Source organism: Myotis yumanensis, unplaced genomic scaffold (assembly GCF_028538775.1).
Source record: "Myotis yumanensis isolate MYYU_CA2020_CCGP unplaced genomic scaffold, mMyoYum1.0.hap1 SCAF_10, whole genome shotgun sequence".
NCBI lineage: Eukaryota > Metazoa > Chordata > Mammalia > Chiroptera > Vespertilionidae > Myotis > Myotis yumanensis.
This window is the reverse complement of record NW_027223761.1, coordinates 40,404,080-40,429,370: the sequence shown is the minus strand read 5'-3', so window position 1 is coordinate 40,429,370 and position 25,291 is coordinate 40,404,080. Positions and strand designations below refer to the sequence as shown.

Sequence of the window (25,291 nt, the reverse complement as noted above, 5' to 3'; positions counted from 1 at the left end):
AACTAGTAGGCATAGAATTGAATTGAAATTCTGAGTAGTCAGGCAAGCTGTAGAGTGTGTCATTGGATTTCACATTCTTCTTATTCAAATATTCTTGCTAGAATAATCTACAAGAGGGATAAATAAAATTATAAGAATATGCTGAAGCATTGACTTCCCTTAGTGTCCTAACTGGTGACTTCCCATTGTTATTGTTGTTAAGTTTCTGTTTTGCTTCCTTAGTTTCTTTTCCACATCTATGAACTTAATTTTCATTTCTCTCCACTCCTGTGGGGGAACTCCATGGGGATAGCTGGTCACTGGCTTGCTGAGTGAATCTTGACTAGACTTACAGCTGATCTCCTCCACTGAGTTAAGACTCCACCTACACATTTCCTGAAAGTAAGTGGGGCAGTTTCTGGGGACAAAGGACAGGAGGCTTTGGAGAAGCAGACTGAATGTGTTTGTTGTCTTAATTGATGGTTCTGAAGCTGCTCTGCTTGTGTGTGTCTCTGCTGAGGTTGCAGAGAAGAGGAACACTGAGTCAGGGGGAAGAGTGATCTTTAGAGAAAGGGGGTTTAAAATAGCAGATTCTTATTTATTTCTTGGAGGGACCGTTATTTCTCCAGGCCGTTACCTCATCTTCTCCCTATTCTGTAGTCTTGACTTTCTACCTTTCCAAGGTGAGCCAGAAGACTCCTTTCCCAGACAGCAAATCCCTCCCTCCTGTTCTCTAGGAAGCCTGTGAGAAGGAACCCTGTTCTCCCTCTTCATAAAGCCCAAGCTCCTGGTGAGGCCAGTAGGAGTGAGAGCCCTTATCAGGAGGCAGGTGGGAGGGGCAGGCTCTTAGGAGCTCTGCCAGGGACCAGACCCTCTTGAAGCTGGCCTCTTATGCTTTTGTTAAATTAGCATTATTTATTTATTTGTGTGCTTATTTTAACAAAACTTTATTCTTAAATGTAAACAATAAGCTCACAGACACTTCTTTCTAGCTGTAAGTGGCAACAGATATTATCACAAGGAATCCAGATGTTAAAACAGGAATGGAATTTAGGATCACCATTACCCCAGGTACAAGGAACAGCTCATTTCTGGCCAGATTCCTTCATTTCAAAAGAAGTTAGTAATTTTTCAAAAAGAACACCATTGTAGTCTCACCTTTGAGCAATTTATACCTTGATCTCTGTGTTACTTAGATTTTAATGTGTGCTTTCCTTTCTTCCCTCATCTCTGAGATCACTTATCGATGTTTTTTTATCGGAACAAGATTCATATCTGATGTATAGTAACTGAATTCTCAGGGGCTATTACAGGTCCCTCAAAACAGGACAAAGTTCATTTTATAAATATTGAAAAAGTTTCATTAAAATCACAAAGCCAAATGGATTCATCTGTCGTATAAAACTGTATTGGCTTCTATTTTACACTGTTCCAATTATCTATAGGAACGTATGCACAGGTGACCCAGTTAGTTTCATTTGGATATACCAATACAAGCGTTAAAGGGTACTTACTATTAATTAATATGGCCGAGCTTAACCAAAAACTAAGGAGAGAGAGACACAGGAGATAAACAATGCAAGAAATCACACAGGTTTATTTACCAGAGAGCTGATGGGTTTCAGTCCTTGGCAGGCCACCCAGAGACACTCGCTGACAGAGGAGACACAAGGAGGTCGTCAAAATACACCGGCAAGGAGCTTGGTCTCTTGACTCGAAGAGAGGCCTCTAGCAGTTTGGGCTCAGGCAGAGCAAGAATGGCAGCTTCGCAGTTTGGTAGTTTCCAGGGGGGAGGAGAGCGTCCTGTCTGTGGAAGGCAGACAAGCGTCTGAACCGCAGCGGATTTGCTCTCCTTAAATCCTTGAAGCTGGGCATCTTCAGTGCCTCCTATCGGGTGCCATACACGGGTGCCGCTCTGTTATCTAGGTATACACTCAGGCGGGAAAGTCGTGACCATGTTCAAAGCTTATCAATCATACATACATCTTATTTTTGGAGTTGTTTACAAGTTTTGGTCTAAGAATAAAATGGGGTCTACTTATGCTAACTTATGCTAATACAAAATGGAGTCTACTTTATGCTAACTTATGCTAATACAAAATGGAGTTTACTTTATGCTAACTAAACTTATTACTATAACAGGCTTCTTCAGTGTCTTATGTCAGTGTGCTCCGGTGGCCTTCTGGGCTTATCAGGATGCACACCCAGGGGGTTACAAATTACTTATCAGGAGTTAACATGCTGGGAGTTGTTGGTCAGGAGTTACAAGTTATTTGTCAGGAGTTAACATGCAGGGCATTACAAGTTACTTATCAGGGTCTCACATACACACACACACAAGTTAAGTTTCACTTCTAAGTAAAGTTTAAAATTCACTCTAAAGAAATGAAATTTGATTATACTATCTTATACTCACTAAACTTATTACTGTAACATACACATCCAAATAACTTCCTAGGTGTCTGGATGCCAAGAGCATGTTCACCTTCTCATTGGTACTTACTGATCTACGATACAGGAAAGGTTTCGAAGATGTTAACTAAACCCCTCATACGACTTTCAAACGTTGGCTGGCATGTTGGCATTTCTTGTGTGTAGTGGAATCATCCTGATCTCAGCTTTCATCTTCACATGACATTCTTCATGTATGTATGTCTATCTCTGTATAAATTTCCCCTTATCATAAGGACACATTCATGTTGAATTAAGGCCCACCCTATTGATTTTATTCTAAAGTTATCACCTGCAAAGACACTGTTTCTGCTGGAAGCTAATTCCAGCATGTCATAAATGCAAGAAGTTTCATCAGAAGATTTATGGGCTTCTATATTCAGCAGGGCTGAAGATATATATTACTGCCTGCTGGAATAGCTGAAAGCATTTCCCCAAACCTGCAAATCTGCATGTTATTACCTCCTGCTGGCCAAACAGCTGAACAGCTGTAGGCATTTCTCCAGACCTGAAGATACATATGATTGCCTGTTTCCAGACAGCTCAGGGCAGTTCCCCCAATCTGACAATGCCTACTGTATACCAAACCTTGCCTTTTGATATGTATATCTGCTTTGCTTTAGGGCAATTTGTGGTAATAAAGAGCCCTGGGTCCAGAGATTCAGAGAGAACTTAGTAACTATAGCTAAGTCTCCTCTGGCTCCCCCATGTATTCCAAGTTTATATTTCTAGTCTCTTTATTAATTTACATTCAGCCTCTTTTCCAGATTCCTGAACCCTTCTAGATGCTGAGAAACCACCAGCAGTTTCCAAATAAAGTGACTCTCAAACATTCTGAGGGTTAGATTTCAATATCTACCAGAAAGACACAATTCAACTCATAACGGCACTTAATGTGTTTGGAACAGGATAGATTTTATCTCTCCAGTGTATAACTAGCCTTAATATTGAGTCTTTTCTCTCCTAATAACAGATGCCTCATTGGAATTTGTGTTTCACAGGTCTCTGTCATGTGTGTCATCCAGAGTATATGAACACTTTTCCACCTGCTTAAACACACACAGCCTTAGGTGACTGCTGACACATTGCCTTATGTTCAGGCCAAGGTAAAGACCCACTATCTACAGACACAAAACTCCCAGGACTACCCAGATGGTCTTTCTCTCTCTGTTTCTGCACCCCAGTAGCATTGGGTATCAATCTAGTTCCGTGTTAGGGATGTTTCTTTCCTTTGTGAAATGAATAAAAAAATATATTTTTAAAAAGTACAAATTGGTAGTCAGAAAATAGCCACAGGAAAATAATATTGAGTGTCAACTCTAATTGATAATTAAAATAAGATTTGGCAAACTGCAGCTCACTAGCCACATGTGGCTTTTTGGCCCCTTGAATGAGGCTCTTCCACAAAATACCACTTGCGGGCGCACTTACAGTGCCATTGAAACTTCATGATCCATGTGCAGAAGTAGGTTTTCGGCTTGGGTGAGTCTATTTTGAAGAAGTACTGTTGATATTTGGCTCTGTTGACTAATGAGTTTGCCGACCACTGGTCTAGAATCATGTTGATTCATTTTCTGTGATTTCAAATAGTGAATGTTAGGAAAGAATACTAATCTACTTCAAATATTAGTACCTTTGTTGTGCTTTGAAATAGAATAACTTCATTAAGGAACCACATTATTATTTTTTAAATATATGTTTATTGATTTCAGAGAGGAAGAGAGAGGGAGAGACAGATAGAAACATCAATGATGAGAGAGAATCATTGTTTGGTTGCCTCCTTCGTGCTCCCTACTGGGGATTGAGCCCGCAACCCGGGCATGTGCCCTTGACTGGAATCAAACCTGGAACCCTTCAGTCTGAAGGTCAACACTCTATCCAGGGCAGGAACCACATTCTTTTTAATCTCATCTTCTTGCATAATAAATATTCTGTTTTAAATATATTTGATTCTATGATCTTTAGTTTTCTAGTATACAATTGTAGGTTGTAATTTATTTTTTTCTAAACATGTTCTTTGAATTTGCTATTTAATAGTCTGCTATCAATCTCATTGTCTTTTTCTATTGGAGTAAAAGCACTTGATATAAGATCTAATGCCTTAAATTTTTAGGGCCCTGCAGTTTAACAGGTTTAAAATTTCAGTTATGCAAGAGGAATATATTCTAGAGATCTCTGGATAACATCATGCCTATAGGTAACTGTACAGTATTGTGCAGTTAGTAATTATTTCTTTATTTTAAAAGTAAGTGATATATTTTTCTGTTGCTATTTACTCCTTTATTTTAAATATGAAAATAGCTTTTTAAATCTAAGTGAATATACTAAATAAAAGTTGATTTGAGCCCTAACTGGTTTGGCTCAGTGTATAGAGCATCGGCCTGTGGACTCAAGGGTACCAGGTTCAATTCTGGTCAAGAGCATATACCTTGGTTGCGGGCACATATCCAGTAGGGAGTGTGCAGGAGGCACGTGATCGATGTTTCTCTCTCATCAATGTTTCTAACTCTCTATCCCTCTCTCTTCCTCTCTGTAAAAAAATCAATAAAATACATATTTTTAAAAAGTTGATTTGACCATCTTTTCTGTTCCCATAGTAATTCTCTTTCATTAGAAAGCCTTTCCTCTTTGCCCAGTTAGAGCTCCATGTTTCAGGTGTTGGTTCACATTATGAATTCCAGTGAAAGAGGCAGGGTCAGGGGTTCTGTACTGGCTCCTCAGCAGTTAGATATGTAGGTCAATGTTTCTCTTTCCTGGCCAGCTCACTCTTTCCAGGGTATAGGGCTGTAGCTGTCCTTAGGAGTGAGTAAAGCCTCTTCTCCCCTCCAGTGAGACAGCAGGGAAGATGTTACAGGAAGGAGTGTTCTTGCAGCACGTGTCCAGCATTTTCATTTCCCACTCTTCCCAAACTGCTTATTAACCAAGAGAAATAGAAACACTGGGCTACTTGGCCAGTGTCTGCTCTGGTCCCTGTCTCACAAGAAATTCTTCAGTTCTTCATTTCTGGAAGATCTGTGGTGGGAGAGGGATTCCAATATAAATATGGAATAGATAACTATCGATTAGATAGATACATCCATTCTCTCTCTCTCTCTCTCTCTCTCTCTCTCTCTCTCCTCCATCTGGACTTTCCTCTACTGTGTCCTGTGGCAGCAGCTGCTTTGACCTTAGCTCCTTGTAGCTGTTATGCCCAGATTTCAAGATCCCCAAAAGCCCACCAGGGAGCCAGCCGAGTCCGATGCAAAAGCAAACAGTCTTTATTCGAGCTAGCTTGGCTCCCCGACCACACTCACTGACACAACAGCAAGTCAAGTGGCAGAGAGAGAAAACTCTGTGTGGAGAGAGGTTTTATAGGGGGCTTGGAGTCAGGGGAGGAGAAAGGACTGTGGGCCCTGCCAATTGGCCAGGTGCAAGTCGGTGTCTTGTTACACAGGATGTGGTCATGTGTATGGCGCGCACTTCCCTTGACTGTCATTGGTTAGTTCAAAGAAGTCCTGGGTGTGGCTAGCAGAGGCCTAGGCTTCCGGGAAGAAGCTCCTTGCCGAGCACATGGCGGCCCCAAAATGGAGCATCCAAGGCAAGATGGAGGGCGTAGCCCTTACCCTGGGGCAAGATGGAGGGCGTAGCCTTTGACCTTTCAGTAGCCCCACCATAAAAATAAATTCTGCAACCCAAAGGCAGAATGCATGCTCTGCTCCTCCCTCCTCTCGAGGCTCCTGGTGGGTCTCAGGATGGGTTGGATCTTGGATGAGATGCAAAATAATTGGAGGTTCCTACGCCAGGTTTGGATCATGCTGGAGAAATAAAACAGGGGTAGATATTAAATGATATCTTCCCTGATACAATGTCTACCTCTTGTTGGGGTCCAGCCCCAGCAGGTCCAGGGGTTCCTAAAGGTGTGGACGGAGTCGGTGAAGACTATACACCCTCTTCCTATGGTGGAGTCCTATCCATCCCGAGGGGGGGGAGGGGGGCTTACCTAGGGGAATCCTGTTCGGGCGCCATCTGTTGGGGTCCAGCCCCAGCAGGTCCAGGGGTTCCCAAAGGTGCGGACAGAGTCGGCGAAGAAGGAATGACACGGGGACAGCGTTCAGTTCATCGGCATGGTTGGCTTCTCTCTTTATTGTTCTATTACATCTATATTAATACTATTTGATGCCATAAGCATGCCTCTATAATTACATCATGGTATGTTTCGGGGAAACCTTCCACAGTTCCTAGTTTCATTTCCATAATAATCCTGTCTCTATCTAATTCTGTTGATTTTAATCTTGTCTAGGTTAATCTCTGTGTTCCATTATAAGGGCTATTCCAAGGTCACTATTCTATTGCTATACTGATAAGCTACAAGGAAGTGACTGAAGGAGTTTATCCTACCCAGTAAAGGTTATGTCCTTCCAGCCTCGCTGCTGGCCTTCCCTGAGACTGTCCTCTGTCAGAGGGTCTCCAGGGGTATAGGCTTTGGTGCTTTCCCTGTTGGGCAGACCCCTGGGGATGTGGGCCCAAGAAGTCCCAAATTTATTGTCAACAGTCTTAGTCCAAGTTCTTCATAAGCAGTACATGGTATTTCTGTAACACTAGGGGGATTTACTGATTTATTCTCTTCCTAGTCCTGTTAATCCCTAATCGGGGGAAACAACCTTTCTCGGGGAGGTGATCCTGGTTAAAACACACAGCGCTTAAGAGGGGGAACAAACATATGTCATATACACCAGGTCCCTTGAAACATAAGCTGTGCAGATGTTTCTTCCCTGCAGTGACTGGGTCAAGAAGCAAGGGGGGATCGGCCTCCAGCAACCTCTGACCCAGCTGTTCATCAGAGGTTGATCTGGACCACAGTCTCTGCAGCCAGTGCAAACTGTATGTGGCCTCTGGGCTGTTTTCAGTATCTGGACCACTAGCTGGAATATACTTCTGTTCTCCTTCAGTCTCATTACTTATCAGGTTCCCTTCACGTGTGATGAACATGGTACCAGTGAGCAGTTTTATTGGGTCTAAATTCGTCTCCATGCAGCCTTTATATTGTATTAATGCTGTATTTTACCAGTTATGTTATACCTTAAGCCTATGTTATTACTTTGATATTTCTTACAGATTATTGAGGACATGTTTATTATTTTCACATTGAGTAATTTCTATTAATCAACTTTTAATGTTAGTCTTTCTGTTGTGATTCCAAATTTTTCATAAACTAAACTTGGGTTTGTTTTCTGAGTGATTGTAGTTTTAATATTTCAATTAAAAACAAATCTATTTCTATTTGATTTCTGACATTTCCTATTTGGTGATTATTATAAGTATATTTTCTTCTACATCTTTTACCCCAGAAATAATAGCTGCTATGAAGCCCTTATTTGCTAAATACAGCATCTGGCTTATTTCAGAGTTGGTCTCCATTGATCGCCTTTTCTATTGAATATGGGTCATGTCCTCTACTTTTTTGTATGTTGAATAATTTTAGATTGCATCAAAAATTCCCTCAGGGAAATTGTGAAAGAGGTGTAGAGACTCAGGATTCTGTTTCATTTTCTGAAGAATATTATTATTTGTTTGTTTATTGTCTTTTAGTAGGCTAACTTGATTGAACTCAAATTCTAAATTCTCCCTTGCATTTTGCAGGAGCTAAAATCAGTGATCAGTCCATTAGCCTAAATGGGTTGCTTGTCATCTATCTCCAATATGTCTAGTTCTGAGATTTGACTTGAGTTTTTATGTACAACTTGGAATTTCTCCCTCTGTATCTCTCTTTTAAAGATGTTATTCTGACTTTCCAGCTGCCATAGAAGCCTCAAATTATTCTTGGTTTCCCAGTCGTAAGCATGTATGTCCCTGAGTTATAACTGTCTATCCACTATCAATTGAGGTCTACCTTCAAAAACAAATCATAAAACTAGAAAAAACCTCCACTACGGTTCCCCTCTTCCACATGTCTATTACACTGTAGGTTGTGACTGCTTTAATCACTCTCTGTGCTTTCATGTTGTATTCTCTCTCTCTCTCGTAAAAAATAGATGTTAAAGTTTGTCAAAGGAGAATCATAGATATGTTAATAACACCAGGAAAATAGCTAAATTCATTATGTGACACAGCAATCATGTTCACAGCAAGAACAGTATAATAGAAGCATAATTTATCACCCAAAGGTCAATTCAATTAAAATTACATATACAGTGATATATATATATATATATATATATATATATATATATATATATATACATATTAGAGGCCCGTTGCATGAAGAGATTTGTGCAATAGGCCTTCCCTTCCCCTGGCTGCTGGCACCAGTTTTTCTCTGGCACCCGGGACCCAGGCCTTTTGCTCAGGCCTGGGCCTTCAGTCTTCGCTCCACAGCTTTGTACCTACATATGCAAATTAACAACCATCTTTGTTGGGTTAATTTGAATACTCTCCTGATTGGCTGATCAGTGTAGTGGAGGGATGGTCAATTTACATCTTTGTCTATTATTAGGTAAGACACACACACACACACACACACACACTCACAGTAGAGGCCCAGTGCATGAATTCGTGAATAAGTGAGGTCCCTCTACTTGGCTGGCTATTGGGGCTGATCTGGGCCAACTCTTTCAGTCCCTGTGGGAGGTTGGCTGGCCAGGGAAGGACCATGGGAGGGCTCCAGGGCATGTCTGGCCCCATCTTGCCCAGTCCTGTTCTGCCGGACCCCAGCAGCTATTTAACCCACTGGTCAGAGCATCTGACTCCTGGTGTCAGTGTGCATCATAGCAACTCATCGAGCAGTCAACTGATCTGTCGACCGCTCCGTTGGACACTTAGCATATTAGGCTTTTATATATATAGACTAGAGGCCCAGTGCATAAAATTCGTGCATGGGGGGGGGGTGTCCCTCAGCCCTGCCTACACCCTCTCCAATCTTGGACCCTTCGATCAGTCAACTGCTTGACAAGTCACTATGATGCGCACTGACACCACCAGGAGGCAGATGCTTTGAGCAGTGGGTTCAATTGCTGCTGGGTTCCGGCAGATCAGGACTGGGAAAGATGGAGCCAGACATGTCCTGGAGCCTTCCCGTGGTCCCTCTACAGCCAGCTAGCCAGGGACTGGGAGAGTTGGCCCTGATCAGCCCTGACCACCAGCCAGGTGGAGGAACCGCACCTGTTCACGTCCAGAAGATGTCCGGTCGACCCGATCTAATTAGCATATTACCCTTTTATTAGTATAGACTAGTGGCCTGGTGCACGGAATTCATGCACATTAAAAGGGGATTAATTAGAGGAAATATTTTAATATTGCTATTTGCCTTTTCTCTATAATAGAAGTGTCAGAGATGAAAGAAAATTAGTAAAATGTATATGAAAATCTTCCTCCTGTCAGAGTATGGGGCACACTGTGGGACCCAGAGTCAAGTCCCTGCTCACCCACAGTGCCTCAAAATCATGCGAGACCCAGATCCAGCCAGCCCCACCCACATTGGGCTAGATCCAGGCCTGGCTGGCCCCACCATTGTCAAGCCCCACTGAGCGGGGGTTGGAGCCTCAGGTCCCCTGTTGCCAGAAGCCAGTCCATCCTTGCTGCTTGACACAGTCGCTGCAGGGAAGAAACATCTGCACAGCATATGTTTTAAGGGACCTGGCTTATATGGCATACTGTTCTTAATATGTTTGCTCACCTTCTTGGCGCTATGTGTTTTAACCAAGGTCACCTCTCCGAGAAAGGTTGTTTCCCCAGGTAGGAATTTTCCCCTGGAGTTAGGGAGGGGATAAACCCCTTAACTAAGTGCCAGGCGGGTAATTATTCACTTTAACTAGGAACAATCACGCTTAAGCTTCATAATCTTTACTTAGGATAATCTTCTTCAGTTACTTCCTTATAGCTTAATAGAACAATAGAGTAACCTTGGAATGGAGAAAAGAAATGCCCTAACCTTTAGAATAGAATAGACAGGATTAAAATCAACTGGTATAAATACAGATGTAACAAGACAATGAAAAACAGAACCTGGCTAGAGAACCTGGCTATGCTGATGATATGAACTCTGTATTGGTGTCCTTCATTCTTCGTCGACTCCGTCCACACCTTTGGGAACCTCTGGACCTGCTGGGGCTGGACCCCAACAGACATTCCAACTATATGTTATCATAGATGCAAAAGGAAAATGGACAGGCTCAGTTAAAGTAAAGATTGACTTGGACAGGGAAAATGCCTGCCTACTAACCACCAAAACTGCTATTTTAGTTTAAAAACTTAATTTCAGACTATTCTTTGTGGTTATTGTAGGTCTCTGAATTTTCAAGGCTACCACACAGGCCTTTCCTGAGCTAGTCAGGTTAGCATGTTGTCCTTTTTGTCCACACCTCTTTGACTGACCACCAGCATCATTTCCAATTTGGATGGTTATTACCATCTTGTGACCTGTGAGATATAAGCTGTCAGGGTCACGTAGCTGAGCTGGGGATATTGGACAGGAGGCAGGGCATGCTGACATTGGCTGCCTTAGCTAAGCTATTAGTGATGGTCTTCTCAGCCTTTTAAGAAGCCAGACTTAGTAGATGTGTGTGAAACCACTAAAGTTTATGTAAGCCTAGAGCAGTGGTTCTCAACCTTCTGGCCCTTTAAATACAGTTTCTCATGTTGTGACCCAACCATGAAATTATTTTTGTTGCTACTTTATAACTGTAATGTTGCTACTGTTATGAATCATAATGTAAATATCTGATATGCAGGATGGTCTTAGGTAACCCCTGTGAAAGGGTCGTTCAACCACCAAAGGGGTCGCAACCCACAGGTTGAGAACTGTTGGCCTAGAGCTACAGAGAGCAAAATAGATTGTGAAAGCCCATAGGCATAGCATCAGAGGGGTATAAAGATACACAGGTGGTTATAAAAGTCACAACCCCCTTATAAAAAATGAAATCTAAGCATATTAACTGGCATTTGAGGTCTATATGAAATCCTCCTAAATACAAATGCACTTTCCACATAAGGCTAATTTTGATATTAACAATCTGCCATTGTAAGGAAGCTGACCTTCCACTTTATTATAGCCTCATGAGTTTTCCAGACAACAAAAACAAAAACTTATTAGCAGACTTATCCAATATTACCGTTATAGGAAGAAAGAACCCCGGCATGATGTTAACCTTTTTTCTCCATAATCTAATCTAACTTCCAATCCTTTCCTCTTACCTCATCCTATGTTTCACTCATCACCTGCTCTCCATGTCCTTCATCTTCTTGTCCTGAAAGCTATCATCATCTCTCCCCTGGGAAACTGTATGTGCACCCTACTCATCTTCCCAATTCCCCACTGGATCCATCGATTACTCCACAGCCCAACACTGGTGATTACTTTTGCTCTTGGCAAAGTGTTCCCAAATGTTACATAATTCACTAATTGCCATAAGTCACTGCAGGCTCATGTATGCCAAAGGCCTAGCAGTTTTCTCACATGAGCCACACTGGCATTTTGCATCTCAGACAATGTGCTGCATCTTCAATTAACGGGTCATTTCCTTTACCTAATAATTTTTTTTTTCTCCCATATGCCTTATTTCCTTCATCTTCCTCAGGTTTCAGTTCAACCTTTAGGTATTTAAGTTTGAATTGCTGGATAACCCTTTATCTGCCCCAATAATTTGATTTCCCAACAACATGCACATCTCTCTAGTAGTGTCCTTCATATCAGCTTGTATATATATTTGACTTAATTTACTGTTACTCTCTGTTTAGACTCATTTCTGTGTTCATCGGTATTAGTTTAGTTGTTAGCATGTAATTCATAGTGATGAAAACTCGTTGAATGATCTTGCCTAATATTTTGGGATTTCTTTTGCAAGACTGATATTTACTTCATCTGTGTTTCTATTTTTTCAGATATGTGACTTGTGTGATCCTATGAGTATCTTTATGCTACTATCTCCCGCCCCACCATCAATATGCATACACACCATTAGGCTCCTGTCAATGTCCTTGGCATATTTCCAGGCACATGTGAAATTTTAGTATTTATCCAACAATACTCCCCAGAACCTCCTAAGTTACCTATTTCATCTTTGATGAATCCTGTAAAGTAGGAAAGGGACCCTGAATACATTAGGATCATTTCAACTCTGTCTTGAAAATAAATGGTCTTTGTAACTCACTCACTAACTTTATGTACACATCTGACAAAGGGTTTGCTCTTGCCATTTACACAAACACATTGTCACATATTATCTACACTAATAAAAGAGAAACATGGTAATTGGCGTACGACCGCTACCCTTCCTATTGGCTAATCAGCCTATCCTTATGCAAATTAACTGTCAGCCAAGATGGCGGCCGGCAGCCATGCACTGAAGCGAGCAGGGAGGCTTGCTTCCTCCAGGAACTGCAGACTCTAACGCTCCCCGCCTCACTTGCAGGCCTCTCAACTGCAACTCTAAGCAACTATTACTATGTTGCAAATAAGAAGCTAAACAAAACCAGCTTTCAGTCAGCCCCGGACCGCAACATTGTATCCATGTTTTCAGCAGCGAGGCCTCAGAGCTAAAGCTGGCCCAGAATAAAAAAAAAGAAAAAGAAAAGGAGCGGTTGGGAGTTTTTAGTCAACTGCCAGCGGGAAAACAGCCCTCAGCCCCTCAGCCAGCCTGGCCAGGCACCCCAGTGGGGACCCCCACCCTGATCCAGGACACCCTTCAGGGCAAACCAGCCGGCCCCCACCCATGCACCAGGCCTCTATCCTATATAGTAAAAGGGTAATATGCCTCCCGGCACCGGGATCAGCGGAGCAGCGAGGCTCCCTGCACCGGGATCAGTGTGACAGGGGGCAGCACCCAAACCCCCTGATCAGCCCTGCTCTGTGCCTGATAGGGGGGAGCTCCCCAATCCCCCGATTGCCCTGCGGCTCTGTGTTTGACAGGGTGTGGCGCACCAACCCCCTGATCAACCCTACTCTGTGTGTGACAGGGGGCGGTGCCCCAACCCCCCTGATGGGCCTTGCTCTGTGTGTGACAGGGGGCAGTGTCCCAACCCCCTGATCGGCCCTGCTCTGTGCGTGACAGGGGGTGGCGCAGCAACCTCCCCATTGACCCTGCCTTGAGTGTAACAGGGGGCGGTGCCCCAATCCCCCAATCAGTCTACCCTGAAAGTGACTGAGGGTGGCATTGCAACCTCCCGATCCGCCCTGCTCTGTGCATGACAGGGTGGCACCCCAACTCCCCAATCGGCCCTGCTCTGAGCCCGACCAGGGGCTGCACCTAGGGGTTGGGCCTGCCCTCTGCCACCCGGGAGCAGGCCTAAGCCAGCAGGTCATTACCTCCCGAGGGGTCCCAGACTGTGAGAGGGCACAGGCCGGGCTAGGGGCCCACCCCCCTGAGTGCACAAATTTTTGTGCACCGGGCCTCTAGTGTATATATATAAAAGCCTAATATGCAAAGTGTCCCCTCAGGAGTTCCACCAGGACCCCAGAGTTCGATTGCTCACTATGATGTGCACTGACCACCTGGGGGCGGCACGGAACAAAGGAATGCCCCGTTCAGCAGCCAGCAGCTAGAGAAGGAAGGACCTGGCCAGCAGCCAGAAAGCCCTGATTGGCCCTGATCACCTGCCTGGCCTAGAGACCCTACCCATGGATGAATTTCATGAACTGAGCCTCTAGTGTCATAATAATGAGAAATTTTTTCAAACATACAGCAAATGATGGCAATAGTTACACTATAAATAAGCAAGTCAGAGCAGGTCTTTCTGATAAAGGAACACGGAAGGGTATTGTTAACTGAAGGATGATAGTGAGTCCTACTGATACCAGGGCAACATTATTTGATGAGACAAGAGCAAGTATAAAAGCCCAGACCCAAATGTCATTTGGGGATGTGTTTGGCATAGGAAAGATTAAGCAGGAGAGATGCTGGGACACACAAACATCTTTTCTTTGTAATAAGGTCATCCTTTGGTTTAGTAAAAGTGAAGGGCAATAACAACCATTGCACTGATAAAACTGAAATTTGTCATGTCAGAGTAAATAAAAGTATTTAAAATTCTTATGTGCCTGGCTGGAATTTCTCAGTGGTTACAATGTTGGCTGGTGCATGGAAAGGTCAAGGACACTTACAGAGCTGCAGGTTTGATCACCACCCAGATATGGGTACCTGTATCAGACAACAAATTGATGTGTCTCTCTCACATTCATCTCTCTCTCTCTCTCTCTCTCTCTCTCTCTCTATCTATCTCTCTTCCCCTCCCTCCCTTCTACTCTGTTTAAAAATCAATGGCAAAAATATTCTTGAGTGAGGATTAACAAAAAAATTGAAATAAATAATCTATAATAATAAAAGCGTAATATGGCAATAGTTATTTCCTTCTGGACATCTTTCCGATGAAGCCGCAGAGGCATGGACTGAGGCAGAGGCAGTTAGGGGCAATGAGCCAGGCAGGCAAGCAGGGATGATCAGGCAGGCAGTCAAGTGGTTAGAGGCGATCAGGCAGGTAGAGTGGTAGTGGCGATCAGGCAGGCAGGTGAGTGGTTAGGGATGATCAGGCAGGCAGACAGAGTGGTTAGGGGCAATCAGGCAGGCAGGCGATTGGTTAGGGGTAATGATCAGGCAGGCAGGCAGAGTGGTTAAGGGTGATCAGGCAGACAAGAAGGTGAGCAGTTAGGAGCTAGCAGTCCCAGATTGTGAGAGGGGTCCCGAATTGCGAGAGGGTGCAGGTTGGGCTGAGGGACCCTCCCCGTGTATGAATTTCATGCACTGGACCTCTAGTACTGTTATAAATAGCCTTTTTTACCAGGTCACCATCCTCCTTTCCTTGTCTCTCTACCTTTTCTTTTTTATCCTTTTATATCTGTTCTTGCCCCATCCTTCATTTCTACACAATTAGCAACATTTATTCCTACCATTCTTACTCTGCCCCCCTTTAATCTTTCCAATCAGGCAGAGGTCAGTGAGCAGCAGAAGCCTCAGATCAGAACAGATAGGAGCAGGGGAGCAGCTACAATGGCTTCAGGAATCCTGGTGAATGTAAAGGAGGAGGTGACCTGCCCCATCTGCCTGGAGCTGCTAACAGAACCCATGAGCCTGGACTGTGGGCACACATTTTGCCAAGCCTGCATCACTGTAAACAGCAGAGAGTTCATGATCGGCCAAGGAGAGAGCAGCTGCCCTGTGTGCAGGATCAGTTACCGGCCTGAGAACATGCGTCCCAATCGACATGTGGCCAACATTGTGGAGGCACTTAGGGAGGTCAAGTTGAGTGCACAGGAGGAGCAAGAGAGAGATCTCTGTGTGAACCATGGAGAAAAACTTCTGCTTTACTGCAACAAAGATAAGAAGATCATTTGCTGGCTTTGCGAGCGGTCTCCAGAGCACCGTGGTCACCAAATATTCCTCGTGGAGGAGATTGCTCAGAAGAATAAGGTAAGAGGCCAGGGTGGAGGAAAGAACATGCCAGAAAATAACACTTGATGGGAAACCTCAACTTCTGTATTTGACTGTAATTTTCTTGCCACCACAATCCTGAGGCCTGTGATCACTTTTCTTCCTATGTTCACCTTCCAAGGCCTGAAGGACATATCTATACAATCCACACAATTATAAATGATGAGCAGAATGTAAAGGAGAAATAGATATTTTCAGACCTTGTGCTAATAGGTAGAGGTTTGGTGCACAAGCAAAGCTGTCATCATCCCTTTAGGCATGAGGGGTAACTGGGCAGCTGGGTGGATGGAGACCTAAGTTCTTTCCTTACACAGGATCAATATTTTCTTCTAGGCAGAGAGAACCAGTCTTCTCTTGACATAGTAATGGTGACTTCCATCATCTGAGTCTTAAAGAACACATAACCACTTCACGTTTCCTTCAAATCACAGATTCTAATGGTCATTTTACAGTTTCTTTAGAGATGAACCTGATTTCTTCTCATTAATCCTCTCTTCTGATGAGGAGAGAGCCCATAGCTTAACCCTGAAGATTCTTCTCCCATAGGAAAAGCTCCAGGCAGCTCTGGACAGGCTGAGGGCAGAGCAGCAGGAAGCTGAAAAATTGAATGATGACCTTGAAGAAGAGAGAACTTCCAGGAAGGTAGGAGGAGACTCTTTGTGGTAATTATCCAAGAATCTGGGCAGGACTTTGGGATTTAGTTCAGAAGGAGCCCCCTTCCTTCTTGTTTTCTGACAGTCGATATGTCCAGAGTCATTGATCAGCCATTCTTTATCCTTTCGCTGGTAGGGATAGGGCTGGAAGTAAGCATGTCACAAAATAGTGCAGATATTTGTAGGTTAGTTATTCCCATAGATAGACTCTCTGGTGAGGATGGTAGTGAATTTTATATACATTTATCTTTTTTTTTTTCTTTTTTGTGTGCCTTAAACTCTTCCAGGGAAGGCCGTTGCCAATGGGTCATGGCTCTGTCCCAGGAGCTCAACATAGGCTGAGGGTGGGGTGGGGTGAGGAGTAATGCATGGAGGCATGACTGTCCAGGGCAGCTCTGTGAGAGCTGAGCCACACCCAGGTGTCCCATTTTGGTTCAGGGTTGGCTTCAATAATGTAGACATGAGGGCATTATTTTGGAATGTGATGAAGATGAAATAATGGGGAAAATCAGCCTCCCCAAGAATTGCTCCTCTGCTTCCATCTCTCTTCACTCTGAGAACATCCAAATCAAATACTTCCTTTTTTGGCTCCCACTCTGCCTGATAACCTGAGTCCCTGTCTTTCTTTCTCATTCCTGAAGGATCAAATAGAACAAGAGCAGAAAAGTGTTCAGGATTATTTTAAACAACTGAGAGGTATCCTGGCCAGTGAGGAGCAAAAGGAGCTGCAAAGGCTGGAGAAGGAGGCGGCAGAGAATCTCGATGACTTGGCTCAGGCTGAGAGTGAGCTGGCCCAGCAGAGGAAGTTGTTGAGAGATCTTATCTCAGATCTGGAGCATCGGTTGCAGGGGTCAACAGTAGAGATGTTGCAGGTAAGACTTAGAAATAAGCCCCAGCATCTGAACTTAAGGAAAATTAAGACTAAGTTCCCTTCTCTGCTGTGTGACTGTGTAGTTTGTGGTGTTGACACTGAGGTCCCATTGGTCTTGCAGTGACCCTTCCCTGCATCTGTTTCAGAGGTTATTCGAATTGTTGAATGCATGAACAAGGAAAAATCTGGTTCTTATTAATGTATCAATTAAAGTACAAAATTGACTGTGAAGAGAAGATTCCTTGTAGTCTGTAGGCCCCTGTATCTGTGATCTAGCCTAGAACTTTATTCAGGTATCTCTTCATGATCCAAGAATTGTTGTTTTTCTTTTTAGAATAAGTTGAATTTTTCTGTCCTTTCTGAATTTTCTGAATAAACAATTGTGATGGATTGGCATTATTTATTTTTTAATTATTCAGTAGTTTCACCAGTGAAACCATCTCACTCTGGGCTTTTATGTTTCTTGAAAAAGTTTAAAATATTTTTTTTTACTTGTATTAGGTTTTCTCAGGTTGTTTTTTTTTTTAATATTTCTTGAGTCAGTTCTGGATAGTGTACATCTTTATAGAAATTTGTCCATTTTAAGTTGTCAGATTCATAAGCATGAAATTAATCATTATACTTTATTAGAATATTTTTCATTTCTATAATACTAACAGTAATGGCTCCTTTAATTCCTTATTTTGTGATTATATTTGGCCAAGTTAGTTATCATTGGTCAAGGTCATTGATTTTTGTTTGTTTGTTTTTTAAGATATTTTTATTGATTTTAGAGAAGAAGGCAGAAGGAGAGAGAGATAGAAACATCAATGATAAGAGAGAATCATTGATCGACTGACTCCGGCACACCCCTACTGGGGATGGAGCCTGCAACCTGGGCATATGACTTTGCCCGGAATTGAACCCAAGACCATTCAGGCCACAGGGCAGCCCTCTATCCAGTGAGCCAAACCACCCAGGGCTCATTCATGTTTTTTAAGAATAAATTTTACTTTTATTTATTAATTTATTTATTTATTTACTTACTTATTTATTTATTACCTTACTATATCACAGGTTTCTGCTCTCACTTATATAGTCTCCTTTGTGTATGTATATGTAAATGCACATTCATATATGAGAGTGTGCATGTGTTTCTGTGTGTGTGCATTGTATTTAATTTGTTGTTCTTTTTCTAGTTTCTTAGAGTGAGAATTTTTTGTTTATTTAATTTTGGTAATCCTCACCCTAGGATATTTTTTCCATTGATTTTTAGAGAGAGTGAAAGGGAGGGAGGGAAGCAGGTAAGGAGGACGAGAGAGAGAGAGGAGAGAGAGAGAGAGAGAGAGAGAGAGAGAGAGAGAGAGAGAGAGAAACATCAAGTGAGGGAGGCACATTCATTGGTTGCCTCTGGAACACACTCCAAAGGAGACCAGGGATCAAACCTGCAACACAGGTACATGCCCTTCACCAGAAATTGAATGTGGGAGTCTTTGGTTCAGGGGACAACACTCTCACCACTGAGCTATACCACCCAAGGCTTAAAGTAGGAATTTTGACCACTGACTTTACCGTCTTTTCTGTTATAGTTTTTAATGTTATAAATGCATTGTTTTAGCTATATTCCATACTTTGGGATTATTTACTTATTTGTTTGTTTTTTATTGATTTCAGAGAGAAATTGAGAGGGAGAGAGAGTGATAGAAACATCAATGATGAGAGACAATCATTCATCAGCTATCACTTGCATGCCCCCTACTGGAGATGGAGCCTGCAACCTTGGTGTGTGCTCTGACTGGGAATTGAACCTTGACCTCCTGGTTCATAGGTCAGCCCTTAAGCACTGAGCTCCAGCTGCTGGGCCTTGTTATTTTGAATCAATTTAACTTTTTTTCAAATTTTCTTTGTTATTTTTATCTTAACCTTCCTTTGAAATATTTGAAATGGTGTTGTTTAATGTACAAACACCTGGTGATTTTTTACTTTTTTTTCTTCTGCGTATTTTAAATTTAATTGCTTTATAATCAGAAAGCATATGTTTTATTATTTCAGTCTTATAGATGCGTTGATTTGCTTTTTCTACTAAAATATTATTGGTCCATATTTTTTATGTGAATTTAAAAATAATTTGAAGCGTGTATTGATTGGGTGAAAGGGTCTTTATTTGTCAGGTGGAGCTGGTTGACAATGTTGGTCATGTCTTCTACATCATGACGATTTTAAAAAAATATATTTTACTGATTTTTTACAGAGAGGAAGGGAGAGGGATAGAGAGTTAGAAACATTGATGAGAGAGAAACATCGATACGCTGCCTCCTGCACACCCCCCACTGGGGACGTCCCCACAACCAAGGTAAATGCTCTTGACCGGAATTGAACCTGGGACCCTTGATTCCACAGGCTGACTCTCTATCCACTGAGCCAAACAGGTTAGGGCTCATGACGATTTTTTTATTTACATTTTTGCTTTTTTTTTTCTCTTTTTCTTAAGTCTCTTTAACCTTTCTTGTAATACTGATTTGGTGGTGATTATCTCCTTGAGCCTTTTCTTATCTAGGAAGCTCTTTATGTCTCCTTCAATTTTAAATAATAGCCTTGCTAATAATAATAAGAATAATAATAAATAGCCTTGCTGGGAGGATAGTCTAGGTTGTAGGTCTTTGCTTTCCATCACTTTGAATATTTCATGCCACTCCCTTCTAGCCTGCAAACTTTGAGTTGAGGAATTAGTTGGGATACTTATGGAGTGCCCTCATAGATAACTAACTGCTTTTCTCCTGACAATTTTAAGACTTGTTTTCTTTGAATTTTTCATTTCTCGCTGGGTATTTTTTTATGCTTTCTATCTCCTTGCTATGTTTCCTCTCTCTTTATTGAAGTTCTCAGTCAGATAATCTATTCTTTCCCTAAGTTCATTGAGCATCCCTATAACCAGTGTTTAGAGTTCTGCATTTGATAGATTGCTTGCCTCCATTTTGCTTAGTTATTTTTCTGAAATTTTGTCCTGATCTTTCATCTGGGACATGTTTCTTTGTCTCCTCATTCGGCTGCCTTCCTGTGTTTATTTCTATGTGTTTGGTATATCTGCCACATCTCCCAACCTTGGCAGAGTGGCCTTAGGTAGCAGGCTTCCCCTGGGGCCCAGTGGTACAGTTTCTGTGTTCATCTGAACCAGGTTCTCTAGGGGTGTCTAATGTTTGGGTTGTGGGTACTTTCTTGTTGTAGTTGAGCTTTGATTGCCGTTGGCACTTCAGTGTGTGGGATTGCCTCTCAGGCTGAGTTGGGGTCAAATTTCATAATGTACACCTGTGGGTGTGGTACCAGTCAGTTTCATTTTTCCCTCCTACCCGCCTTGTGGTGACTTTAAAAAAAATATGTGTTTATTGATTTTAGAAAGAGGATGTAACAAGAGGATGTGATGAGAAACAAGGCCAGATGACTGAAAATAGTTAACAATATGGAATAAACTATTAGACCCTAAAACATAGTAAATATTGTAGTGTTTAGAATAGTGACCAAGTGGATATTGGTAACATGGACGAAGGTGTATAAAAGAGCAGGTAATTTGTTTGTTGAAAAATAATTTACATAGTAAATATCTTAAGTTATTGGTTCCTCTGGCTTCTTTACTAGGAATAATATTAAGCTGCTCTCACATTAGGACCATCTCTATTCCCACCAGATCCGGCGGGGTGGAGAGGGGAGATGTGTTGAAGTTTTGTTAGTGAAAGAGCTTATTACTTCATGACTTATAGTGTCTCTTTCCTCCTTAGGATGTGAAAGGCATTATGGAAAGGTATGTATGGAAGACCAGAGATGGTCTTTTTGTGCTGTAAAAAGTGTTTAAAAACATTAATGATACCTGTTGATTAATAAGAATAAAATACTGCGCAGGGCAGAAACATTTGGATGTAGTTTTATCTTAAATTTCTGTTCACATATGGCTTGTGTATTCTATACCTATTGACAATGAAACAGATTTTATGTAGGCAATTTAGTTGAGGCGAGTTGCAAAGTTTGGGTTAGTAGCAATTAAACATAAGATGTTGCAGTATCAGACCCATCTGACTTCATAAATTCAATGCATTCAGCATGCCTGTATCTAAATCAGATTTTCACATGTAACAGGTGATGTATTGACTGTGGGAATGTCATGTTTTCTTTACCTCCTAAGCACTCAGAATTTGAGACAACTCCTTTATATTTAAATTTCTGCTCTCTGAATAGAAGATATGGTTCTCTTTATTTTCCAAAAGCTGACTTGAATATCAAGGAATATTTTGATCCTGGGAAAATTAGTTGATCCATCTTGGTCATGCACTTTTGAAATCCGAATGAAGGGCAGCATCTTTGTGTCTAAATTTGAACACCCACTTGACTGCATTAATCTATTCCAAACACATGAAATTCAGACCACTAGTAGTATAGCATTCATAATATCTTCCTTTCCAAGTGTTATATTTTTTCCAAGAGAACCTGAAATCTCAGATGTAGTTCTGCAGGCCTCCTACTGGGCGGTGGAATTGAAAGGTCTTGGTTCTTCCCAGACAGTATTCCCACACTTGATATATCTCAAACATAAGGATCCATGTTCTGCATCCTCACATTCTTGTCATATTGCTGGGAATCTACATACATGGCATGACTTTTCCTTATACTAATTTATTTCAAGGTACCAAATTTTGCATTTTAAAGAAATTCACTACGGCTCATAAATTCATATGATTTTTAGGAGTTAGAAAGGGAGAGGATAGTCATCATTGTGAAAGGAATAATCTACTTCTGAGAGGTCTATTCCTTTCCAAGGGTAGACAGCAGTCAACGGGGAAAGTGGATTGAGCACATTTCTTCTGGTGCCAAGGTCAGAAGTCTACTTTCTCCTTTCTCATTGGTCCATGAATGGGGGATCAAGCACTCCTTGGGGTGAGTAGATATAATCAGTGGTTTTGGAGAGACAAAAATTCAGAGGTGTTTGGATCTATTGTGTTGTCTCTAGGAGTAAGACCTTCACTCTGAAGAAGCCAAAACCCCTCCCCATGAAGCAAAGGAGAGTGCTCCAAGCTCCTGACCTGGGAGGGATGCTACAAGTGTTTAATGGTGAGGAATGCTAGAGCAATAGGTGGCTGTGAAATTGTTGTTATGGTTGGGGTTAAAGTTCAGGTTTAAGGTATAGCTGGAGGAGAAATAAAAAGACAAATATTATATTCTGGTTATAAGAGCATATTCAATGGGGAGTGGTCAATTGTCTTCTTCAACCCTATTCCATGTACTAACTTACATAAACCCCAGTCTTTCCCTGATATGGGGAGAAAATAGATGTTGATGCAGAACATTTTGCCTATATTTGATGTTATGGATTTTTTTCTAATTTCAGAACTCACAGATGTGCAACGCTACTGGGGTAAGGAGAAATCACAATATAACGAAGTCACCTTGTCCTCATCTTCTTTTAGAATTTTGCATTTTCTGCTAGGTCTCTGGTATAACAACCCAGGTTTTCCCTCCCAACACCCACATATGTGTTATATTTCTTCAGTGAGTAATACTCCTCAAGAACCAAATCAAATCCTTCCCATTTCCCACTCATTTTATTCTCAAAATTCTCTTACAATGTCACAAATAAAGTATGTCAGATTCCTCACCCAACCCTGTAATTTTTCTACAGTACACGTGACCCTGGATCCTCCCAAGGATAAATCAAATATTGTCATTTCTGAGGATCGGAGACAAGTGAGACCTGTCCATTTTTTGTTTCTCAGAGGTGATAATGAGGATTATGGTGTCCTTGGATCACCTTCTATCACATCAGGGAAGCATTACTGGGAGGTGGATGTGTCACAGAAACGTGCCTGGATAATGGGGGTATATAAACAAACATACCTTAGCCTCTTTCTCAAGCAAGTTCGAAGAGAATCCATAAATAAAAAGCCTCTTTGCTCCAGATTTCAACCTAAATATGGCTACTGGGTTATAGGGCTACAGAACAATTCTGAATATAAGGCTTTTGTGGATTCTGCCTCCTCTGACCCCACAACCATACCCTTGTTCCTAAGTGTTCCTCCCAATCGTGTTGGAGTTTTCCTAGACTATGATGCTGGCACTGTCTCCTTTTTTAACGTCACTAACCATGGGTTTCTCATCTATAAATTCTCTTCATGTTTCTTTTCTCAGAAAATGTTTCCATATTTCAATCCTATGAAATGCAGTGCCCCCATGACACTGTGTTCTCCAGGCTCTTAAACCTCTTACACCTTCACCCGCTTCTCTGGAATGCTTTCTGCCATGGGTGCATCTAATGAGCTGAGCTCACCTGCATAGTTCTTACTACATTTTCCGGGCTTTTTTTTTTCCCCACTCGAACACCCTTCATTAATCAATAGGGTGTACAATTTGCCTCGTTCCATAGTTTTCCCAAAATATTATTTGCATTCATAGAGAATCCTAATTCATAAGTTTTATCATCTCAAGGAAAATGACTAATGCCTCATAACAAAAAGGCATGTATGGAGGTAACATCTCTACCAAGTTCTACAATCTCATGTCCTCTTCCACTGACTGAGAAGATGAAGGAAAGTTTTTCCACAACTTTTATTGAAGACTTGAATAGAAGTCATTCACTACAGAATGAATTCTCAGAGGTCTCTCTATTTACCCATGATGTTTGTTATTCATCAAGGAGTGAAGAAGAAAATATTAAATATGGATTTTTAAATTGATTTCTTAGAGAGAAAGGAAGGGAGAGGTAGAGAGAGATAGAAACGTTGATGAGAGAAAAACATTAAAGGGCTGTCTCCTGCATGTTGCCTTCTGAGGGTTGACCTTGAGTCCAGGAAATGTGCCCTGTCTGGGAATTGCACCAGCGACTTCTTGGTTGATGCTCAACCACTGAGCAACATCAGCCAGGCAATAAGAAAATATCTTAAATAATATGTACTAAGAGTGTAAGTTCTGTGTCCTCATTTCTGAGTTCACGTCCAATTTCTCCAAATATGCACAGTAAATTTTGAATAAAATACCTGAATGCCGATTTGTTTTCTTTAAAAAATCCTGGTAATAAAACCATACCATAGTATCACTGTGAGAAGAAAAATATCATTAAGTATATAACATGTAAGTGTCTCAACTGAACAAATATTTTCTCCACTAATTACTGAGAAATCTAAACTGTCAGTGTGTCATGAAACAAGTTTTGCTTTCAAGGGCACAAGGGCAGTTTTTACCAAAGTTTCATGTTTCAGATCCCAGATATATCTGTGCTGCTGTCTAGAATACTCCAGCTCTGCCAGTGTTAGACAAGACTGTGTGTATGAGTGAAAATTTTATTATAAGTCTGGTGTTACTGCATATTAGCCTTGATCAAATAGTCTAAATTGTACATAATTCAGTTTCACATTTATAAAATAATATGAAATTTACCTGATGTATTATTGTGAAAATTAAACCATAGAATATTTTCAGTAATTTCTTTCATGGCTAGCACATAATTAGTCATCAAGTATACTGTTGATCCATTTTTGTTTACCCCTCACTGTGACTGAAATAAATGATTTTAAGAATACATATTAGTTTTCTTTCAACTTTACTATTCTTGCTTTGATTTAAGAAATAAAAATCACTTGATGAAAGAATTGTGAAATCTAATGAACAAGATAATCGATGAACAAAATGGAACCAGAAACAAGGAACAGACTGGGCAGTATCTGAGGAGAGGTGGGTGAGGGGTGACTGGATAAAGAAGGTAAGGGTGTTAGCTAAAGAACACATATGCATACCCCATGGACATGGACAATAGACTTGTGAAGACCAAGGGACGGGATGTGGGGGGAGATTAATGTGGGAAAAAGGAGGTTACAGGGGGATGTCTATCTGCAACAATGTCAACATTAAAATTTTTGATAAAAAAAGTTATGATTCACAGAAATGATTTAAGTGCAATTGTGGGATTTCTTAACAGTGTTTTG

At 41.6% G+C, this 25,291-nt stretch overlaps 1 protein-coding gene across 3 annotated transcripts; it reads left to right on the top strand.

Moving 5' to 3' along the window:
- Window positions 1-287: 287 nt before the first annotated feature.
- LOC139017268 (tripartite motif-containing protein 5-like) lies at window positions 288-25,291 on the top strand. Of its 3 annotated transcripts, none has more exons than XM_070425438.1 (8): window positions 288-381; window positions 15,324-15,806; window positions 16,374-16,469; window positions 17,122-17,352; window positions 21,104-21,126; window positions 22,327-22,427; window positions 22,705-22,731; window positions 24,934-25,291. In XM_070425438.1, exons 2-8 carry the CDS (start codon window positions 15,387-15,389, stop codon window positions 24,948-24,950), a joined length of 915 nt encoding a protein of 304 aa, XP_070281539.1. In that variant the 5' UTR covers window positions 288-381; window positions 15,324-15,386; the 3' UTR covers window positions 24,951-25,291. The 3 variants fall into 3 exon arrangements, with proteins under 3 accessions (XP_070281539.1, XP_070281537.1, XP_070281536.1); XM_070425436.1 differs by lacking the exon at window positions 24,934-25,291 and adding an exon at window positions 22,996-24,859; XM_070425435.1 differs by lacking the exon at window positions 24,934-25,291 and having other exon boundaries at window positions 22,705-24,859.

Bases quoted from the DNA above. Each gene is read 5' to 3' on its own strand.
- LOC139017268 (XM_070425435.1), top strand. From the start codon at position 15,387: ATGGCTTCAGGAATCCTGGTGAATGTAAAGGAGGAGGTGACCTGCCCC. The intron at 17,353-21,103 runs GTAAGACTTAGA...TTTCCTCCTTAG, and splicing joins CAACAGTAGAGATGTTGCAG to GATGTGAAAGGCATTATGGA. The intron at 21,127-22,326 runs GTATGTATGGAA...TGTTGTCTCTAG, and splicing joins GTGAAAGGCATTATGGAAAG to GAGTAAGACCTTCACTCTGA.